Raw genomic sequence first — 9,290 nt, forward strand, 5'->3', positions numbered from 1 at the left:
ATTATTATTATTATTATTATTATTATTATTATTATTATTATTATTATTATTATTACTAACATTATAATTAATATTATTATTATTTTTATTATTATTATGATTTTAGTTATTATTATTGTTATTAGTATTATTGTTATTATTATATGAAAATGATGATGATGATTATTATTATTATTATTATTATTATTATTATTATTATTATTATTATTATTATTATTATTATTATTATTATTATTATTATTATTATCATTATCATTATAACTAATAAAAGTTAACGTTTATTATTATTAACAATTAAAAATTTCAAATATGATTACTATTATTATTATCATCATTACTAATATTATTATCATTACTAGTATTATTATTAAGTAATATTAGTGTTAATATTGTCATTAGTATTACTATAAGTAATACTAATATTATTAATCTTACCATTTTAATATCAATATTATGAATATGATTAGTATTATTAATATTATTATAAAAATGATACAATTTATTAGTACTTTCATAAAAATTAGTATTATTATTTTTAAAAAAAATAGAACTATTATGATTAACATAAGTATATTATTAATGTTATTATCATTATTTTTATCATTACTAATATTAACTTAGTATAATTAGAACTACTATTTTGATAAATAAATGAAATACATAAATATATATATTTAACACATATAACATAACAAAATATTTTATTATATAAAAGAAATATATGAAATGAATATATTTAAACAAATAATGAAACCTATAAATTATTAATATAAAAATGATATCACTAATAAATATATATATATTTGTTCGATTACAACTATATGTTTTAATATATATACACAAACGATATAGATTCGTGAATCTAAGGCCAACCTTGCATTGTTCAATGTCATCATATGTATTTTTACTACAAAATACAATATTGTGAGTTCATTTGATTCCCTTTTACTCTTTACATTTTTGGGACTGAGAATACATGCCCTGTTTTTACAACTTCTTTATTAAATGCTTTTGAAATTTATTTTTGAACTGCGAATGCATGAATTGCTTTTATAAATATTTTATGAGATAGACACAAGAAAAACATTCCTCGAATGAATTATTATGCAGCAGAAGTTCTGCGGATTATTATTGAATTATATGGACATGATAATTGCCACCATTGAATTATGTGGACATGATAATTGCCACCATTGAATTATGTGGACATGATAATTGCCACCATTGAATTATGTGGACATGATAATTGCCACCAATTGATGTGAATATTTTTTCTCGATTATTATTGCTTGGTAACCTAAGAATTAGAATCGGGTATGGCCCTAATTCACACGAATCCTAAAGGTAGCTACCGGGTTTAACACCCCCACCCAGAATGTTACTAGACGGAAGAGCTAGTGGGCGTGGTGTTTAGTACTTCGAATTTTATATATTTATACAGACGAGATGTTTTGTTTTGGGGATATTATTGATGCGCATTATATGTTAAGGTCAGTTACCAAGCCAAACTATGAAAGCAAAGTGAATGTTACGTATCGAGAGAATGATTTTTATACATAGGTTATGTGTATTAGTTTTGTGCACGAGATATGTGCACGATTATTTAAAAATCGCGAGGCAACCTACGGGGGAGAAAAGGATTCGAACCTACTCTGCTAAGCATTATGAAAACTGGTTTCGTACACGAGATAGGTGTACTGTATTTGAATCTTGTGGTCTATCAAAATGATGAATTTTATTGTTTACGATAAACTTATGAACTCACCAACCTTTTGGTTGACACTTTAAAGCATGTTTATTCTCAGGTATGAAAGAAATCTTCCGCTGTGCATTTGCTCATTTTAGAGATATTACTTGGAGTCATTCATGACATATTTCAAAAGACGTTGCATTCGAGTCGTTGAGTTCAACAAGCTTATTATTAAGACATTTATAGTTTGGATATATTATGAAATGGTATGCATGCCGGTCAACTTTCGATATAAAAAAAGTTTGTCTTTTAAAAACGAATGCAATGTTTGTAAAATGTATCATATAGAGGTTAAATACCTCACAATGAAATCAACTATTGTGAATCATTTATAATCGGTATGAACGGGTCCTTTCAAGAACCTTGTAGAGAGCTTTCAGGTGACTTTGAGTTGGTGATTGACTGAATTGACTAAGGTGTTGAGCTGCAAAGGCAAGGTCTGGTCTAGTGATGGTAAGGTATATGAGCTTGCCTACCAAAGTTCTATACAGTGTTGTATCTTGTAATGGTTCATCATTATCTGTTGTGAGTTTGATGTTAGGGTCAATATGGACATTAGAGGGTTTTTCATCTAGTATTCCTGCTGTGTGTAAGAGTTCTAAGGCATATTTTCTTTGTGTCATTGTGATTCCTTATGTGTTTCTTAGGAATTCTATTCCTAGATAGTGGTTGATTGAACCTAGGTCTTTGATGCTAAATTCACTGTCTAATTTCCTCTTAACATCAGCAAGTAGTGTAGCATTGTTTCCAGTGAGGATTAAGTCATCCACGTGGATAACTAGAGCAAGATAGTCTGACCCATGTGTGTAAGTGAATAGGGATGTGTCTGCATAGCTTTGTCTAAATCCATTAGCTAATATAAATATGGTGAGTTTGGTGAACCATTGTCTATTAGCCTGTTTCAGACCATAAAGTGATTTGACTAGTTTGCATACTGAGTTGGGAGGACATGGCTTGTTGTATCATTGTGGTAGTTGCATGTACACTTCTTCATGTAAATCTCCATGAAGGAATGCATTGTTGACATCTAGTTGCTCAATAGGCTAGTTGTGATGAGCTGCAATAGCAATGAGTGTTCTAACAGTGGTCATTTTGGCCACTGGAGCAAAAGTTTCATTATAGTCTATACCCTCTTGTTGTGTAAACCCTTTTGCTACTAGCCTTGCTTTGAACCGTTCAATAGATCCATCTGCCTTAAGTTTGATCTTATAGACCCATTTACAACCCACTGCTTATTTGCTGGCAGGTAGAGTAGTTATGACCCATGTATTGTTAGATTCAAGAGCTTGGATCTCTTTATCCATTGCCTCCATCCATTTTATATTTTTAGATGCCTGATTGTAGGTATGTGGTTCCACTAAACCATTTATTGTATGTATTAAGTGTCTGTTGGAGGAATTTTTAATGTTTTGGTAGTTTATGTATTTTGTGTGGTGATATTTGGACAGTGTATTGATGGAGGGATGTAAGGAACATTGATAATCTTTATATTTGAGTGGTGGTTTGTGAATTCTAGTGGAAGTTCTTTTTTGGTGATCTTGTTGAATTGTCTGTTCTGTGTTTGTTGATGGATTTGAGTGATTATTTGAATCTGGTAATGTAGTAGGTGAGGATGTGTCAGAGGAAGTGGATGAGGATGAAGATGAAGATGGAGATGTTTGATTTGGAGTGGTTTGGATTGGAGTTATGGATGGTAATGGATCAGGAGGTAATGTTGGCCCATTTGACTCATAATGATTTGGTTGTATTGGATTTGGAGTTGAGTGAGTGTGTATAGGTGTGTCTATAGATTTGGATTTGAAAGGGAAGGTGTATTCATTGAATGTGACATGTCTGCTTGTGAATACTTTGTGGGTTTCCAGGTTGTATAGGATGTAGCCTTTTTGTGTGGTTGGATAGCCAAGTAGGACAGATGGAGTAGACCTTGGTGCAAATTTATCTAGTGAATGAGTATGGGCATTAGCTAGACAGCCAATGACTCTTAGGTGGGTGAGGTCAGGTGGTTTATTGTATATTAATTGGTATGGACTTTGATTTTGGAGTGGTTTGGTTGGTAGTCTATTGATGATGTAGGTTGCTGCTTGAATGCAATATCCCCAGAAGTGAATGGGTAGATGTGATTGAAATCTTAGTGATCTGGCTATTTCTAGTAATTGTTTATGTTTTCTTTCAACCCTAGCATTCTGTTGAGGTGTGTATGGACATGTGGTTTGATGGATAATGCCTTTGGAGTTAAGAAAGTCTTTTAGTGATTGGTTTAAGAACTCTGTGCCATTGTCTGATCTTATGGTTTTGATGCTTATGTTAAAGTGATTTTGGACATAAGAATAGAAAGATTTGATTTGTGAGGTTGCATGATGTTTTGATGGTAAGATATATGTCCAAACTGCTCTTGAGTAGTCATCAGCTACTGTTAAGAAGTAATTGCAATTGTTCATGGTGGTGTGTTTGTATGGTCCCCACATATCAATGTGAATCAATGAAAATAAAGAATGTGCATGAGATGTACTTTCAATAAAAGGAAGTTTATTTTGTTTTGCAAGTGTACATATAGTATAGTGATTTGAATTAAAAGTACACTTGATAATGGAAGATAAGCTTTCTATATGTTTTAAAACTTGATAAGAAGAGTGACCAAGTCTTGAGTGCCACAGAAGTGCTTCAGCCGAGATTGGATCTTGTGTAGAGATGGTTTGATTGATAGAGTGAATTTGATGAGCTTTGTCTTGTTGGATGACATATAGACCATTACAGAGGGTGCCATGTGCAATCCTCTTGTTGTGGTCCTGGAAATAGCAAGATAGAGGTGTGAATAGCACAGATTAAGGAATGTGTTGCCCTAATTTGCTAACAGAAAGTAGATTGTATGAGAAGCTAGGTATGTAATAGACATCATGCAGGGTACTTTGATCATTTATTGAGACTGAGCCACATTGGTTGACTTGTGTATGTTGTCCATTTGGTAGAGTAACATATATGGGTTGTGTGCAGGGATGGATATTGTACATTAGAGTCAGGGATGTGGAAACATGGTCAGTGGCCCCACTATCTACAATCCATGCATCTTTATGATGTGCAATGATAGAAGCAATGAATTTATACCTTTGTGAGCTAATATGAGATGCAATGAGCTTATGTGTACCTGTGATTGTGTTCTACTGGTTTGATTGCATCATCATAAGAACCTAATTCAATTAGTTTTGTAGCTGATCCATTCTAGCACTCATTGCAGATCCATCAGCATTGTCTTCATCATTTGTAGTCACCATATTGACAGCAGCTTTATGAGGTTGATTTGTGTTGACCTTATTTAGTGGCTTGTACTTGTCATGTAAGGGATGGCCAATAGGATACCCTACAATCTTGTAGCATTCCTCCTTGACATGACCTTCAAGATGACAGTTATCACAGAAAACTCCTTTCTTGAATGGACTTTTCTTGAACAGTGCAGGTGTAGGCTTTTGTGCATTCCACCTTGAATTGTTTGTGTTGTTCCTGTAATTGTTGTAGCTTGATTGCATTGAGAGTGCAATGGATGTTGAAGCTTTGGTAATGTGTTGTTCCTTTTGCTTCTCCTCTTTCCTAATCATACCATATGTCTTAGCAGCATTGGGCATTGGTTGCATCAGCAAGATTTGGCCCCTTACATTTGAGTAGCAATCATCTAGTCCCATCAAGAACTGCATTAGCCTCTTCCTTTGTTCCCTTTCACCATTGATCCTTCCATTGTCACAGGTATATGTGCATATAAACATATAAGGTGCTTCTAGGGCATCCAGTTCATCCCAGTAACCCTTAAGCTTTAGATAGTAGAATTCAACAGTGCAATTGTATTATTTTAGTTATGTGATTTCATTAGTCAGCTGATAGATTCTGTGTCCATCTAGTTGAGAATAATGTTCTTGGAGCTCCTTCCATAGTGCTGAAGCTGAGTTGATGAATGTTAGTGAGTTGCCTATTTGATCTGTAACTGTGTTGAGGATCCAAGAAATGATCATGTCATTTGTTCCATTCCACAGTGCCTTGACTGTTGAATTGTTTGCAGGTTCTGTGATCTCTCCAGTAACAATCTTTAACTTGTTCTTGGCATTCAAAGCAATCATAATGGATCTTCTCCATGAACTATAGTTGTCTGAACTAGTTAGCTTCTTAGAGATTAAGATCAGTCCAGGATGATCATTTTGATGAAGGTACAATGGATGATTTGGTGAGTTGATGTCTTCTTCAATTGAGGAAGCACTGATCGTCATTGATTTGTTGATCGATTGATTTTGTTATGTGTTTGTTGAAATTGTTTGTTGTAGTTTGATCGAAATGATGATTTGATATGAAAATTGTGGTCAATTTGAGTTTTCTGATGATGTGATTATGTATTGATGTTTGAGTTGCAGGTCGCCAGAATTTAGCAGGAGAAGATGGCCGGAAACTCAACTGAATCTCTGCTCTGATACCATAACAGTAAGCTGAATGTAACAAACTTTTGATTGATGTGTATTCTAATTACATTGAGCTGTTGGATACAACACTTATATATACACCTACAGCAACTATACATATATACGAGTTATATCTATCTCTCTAGCTAACAATAACAGAAAATATAAATACAGATACAGATGCCGACTTCTCTATTTTGACTCCTATGTTGACTTTTGTTGACCCCATCTATTCTCCCTTTTTAGCTCCAATTGAGTCATGTATTTTCTTCTTTTGTGAGCTTGAGGCGATATAATCGAATGGATGTTGTTATCTTCAATAGGCTTAGGCCTAGATTTGATAAATTGCTTCGGATGAGCAGGATAAGGTATTGAATAAAGTCGTAAATAATTTGATATGACCTAATCATGCTTATATGATGAATTGATATATCGATGTAAGAACCGGATGTGATTATATGTGAAGAACAAGATTATTGTGTGATCTGATTTGTAACAACCCAAACCGTAACCGACCAAACACGACGAAATTTCAAACAAAAAAAAAAAAAAATTTCTGGTGCAGGCCATCTGCGCGGCGCGCCAGGTGGCCGCGCGGCGCGCCAAACCACCTGGACAGCCCGCTGTCCCCGGAAGTCAATTTATTGAAAATGTTTGACTAGTTCCCGACACATTTAGCTAAAACGCTTTTAACCATGACTTCATATATGAAAAACTAGCACGTTTAATTAATAAAATTGAGTTTACGAAGCGGGGCCCACATTGACCCAAATTACCCCTTAAGTACCAAAATACAATTTTCGACCATAAGACTTTTAATACAAAACAAAGCCGAGCATGGCGATTGGGGACACGCTACCCAATCCTAATAAATCCAAAAGCAAGCCTTCTACGCAAACTATGCAAGTCCTCTAATCCTCGCGCTTACCCGAGCCACCATCCGCATGCAATCTATAAAAAGAGTCAACAACGAGAGGGTAAGCTAATGCTTAGTGAATGATAATATACTACATACATATATATGTATAAAATGGACACGCCACAAAATAACAAATACCGCATACCGAGGCATCCATATAAGGCACTACACTAAGCATACCATACGATCTCTAAGCAACGAGCTAAAGATACAATAACAATATAAGTTCACCAACGACGATGTGAACAACGCCAAATAGCTACACCCGGAGGGTTAGCTACAACACAACAATACATTAATATATAATAATATAAACGAACAAGGTTAACACCTTAACCCAATACCGAGAACCAAATACCACAATGAAGATTGGCCGAACTACACGAGCCTTAGTAATCCGAAACCACACGAGATTACTATCTTCACAACATCGAGGTTGGCCGAACTACACGAGCCTTAGTAATCCGAAACCACACGAGATTACTACCTCAATAAGATGACCGAACTACACGAGTCACCATGAATCCGAACTACACGAGATTCATTCGATAAGATGACCGAAACTACACGCGTCATCGTGAATCCGAAACCACACGCGATTCACTTCTCCAACTCAAACCCACGGTCACGGGATTATATAATCCACCACATCGGGGCCACAACATCCAAATCACAATCACGTGTGATAATGTACACACGAACGTGTACTTCGCCAAAGATGGTCAACCAAAACGCACAACCGTGCCAATTGGACTTATACAAAAGTCCATCAAGTCCACCTACACGTGAAGTGAGCTCTATAGCCGAGATTCACTTCACCCGACCCGCACCCATCCTACACATACATATGTACATAGGATAATATCACTCACCTTGAAGTCTTGAAGAGTGCTTCCAAGTAATCCGCAACTCGCCAATGGAAAGTACCTATTCCATTAACACAATTACAACAATACACTAAGAGTGGGTTTACAAATCAACCCAATTCGTCACTTAGTGCAATTTCGACCCAAATGCACTTCCAAGCACAAACCGTGCCCAAAACTAACCAATAATCACTAACACAAGTGAGAATGGTCCTAATACGCCAATTAAACTCGAACTCAAGTGTTAAACACGTGTCATACCCATTTTGACACTTAAACCCTAATTTTGACCCATAAAGGTCAAAACCTCGTCCTTTATAAGTTTTGACACCAAAACACATTTAACTCGGTCTTATACTTCAACTTAATCCATTTTAAGTTCATAAACCTCATTAAGTCACCAAATGGGTCATAATCACCACCAAACCCTAATTTGACCCAAAGTCAAAGTTAGTAAATCAAATAACCCTAAATAGGTTTCAACACTTCCATAATCACTAATCCAAGTGATTAAACTCATAATCAAAGCCTAATCAAGGCCAAACCGTCATCCAACCCAAAACCCGCCAAGTGACAAGAATAACTAGTCACCATAAACCCAGTTCATCACCTAAGTGGGTTACTCAACAATTAACTCAAAACCCTAACTTGAATAACAAATCCAATAAATGAAATTCGGAGTTTGAGCTTACCAATACTACCACAACGTAGCTAGGAACGAAAGGAACAACTTTAGAACTCGAGCTTTTGATCCAAACGGCCTCCTTCTTCTCCAAAACCCCAAATCTCTCTCTAGAATCTCTCTCTCTCTCTCTAGATAGTTGGGAGTGATGGATGGATGTGAATATCATCCAAAACTGATCCAAACTAGCTCATAAGCCTCACAAATCCGGCCTCAAGTGAAATTACCCATTTGCCCTTCATTTAAGCCAATTAAAAACAAGGGATTCTGTCAGCAGCAAACGGCGCGGCGCGCCGAATCCCCGCGCGGCGCGCGACATAACTGATACAGATTCTTTTGCATTTTAACTCCCATAATTAGCCAACGAAACCCAATCTCGAATGTTATAAGTACACGAGTATGCAAGATAAATATTTGGGTCTTACAACTCTCCCCCACTTAAACTCGATCACGTCCTCGTGATCCTTGTCAGTTAACCAAACGGACCCCACCCTATGATCCTCGACATAAGTTCCAATCCGACTTCCCCAGACAATCCTCCCCAAGGAGTCGCCTTTAACAACTAAATCGTCACCCGTGATTTATCAAAACCACAATCCGAGCACTAAAACCATGCTCATTCCCTAACATCGGGAAA

The 9,290-nt window shown here is 35.7% G+C and overlaps 1 protein-coding gene across 1 annotated transcript; it reads right to left on the bottom strand.

Annotated features, from left to right (window-relative positions):
- Positions 1-5,592: 5,592 nt before the first annotated feature.
- Positions 5,593-6,000, bottom strand: LOC139859762 (uncharacterized). Its single transcript, XM_071848535.1, has one exon. It carries the CDS (start codon positions 5,998-6,000, stop codon positions 5,593-5,595), a length of 408 nt encoding a protein of 135 aa, XP_071704636.1.
- Between the last annotated feature and the right edge of the window lie 3,290 nt (positions 6,001-9,290).

This window comes from Rutidosis leptorrhynchoides, chromosome 7, assembly GCF_046630445.1.
Source record: "Rutidosis leptorrhynchoides isolate AG116_Rl617_1_P2 chromosome 7, CSIRO_AGI_Rlap_v1, whole genome shotgun sequence".
In the NCBI taxonomy this organism is placed as follows: Eukaryota; Viridiplantae; Streptophyta; class Magnoliopsida; order Asterales; family Asteraceae; genus Rutidosis; species Rutidosis leptorrhynchoides.

Bases quoted from the DNA above. Each gene is read 5' to 3' on its own strand.
- LOC139859762 (XM_071848535.1), bottom strand. From the start codon at position 6,000: ATGACGATCAGTGCTTCCTCAATTGAAGAAGACATCAACTCACCAAAT.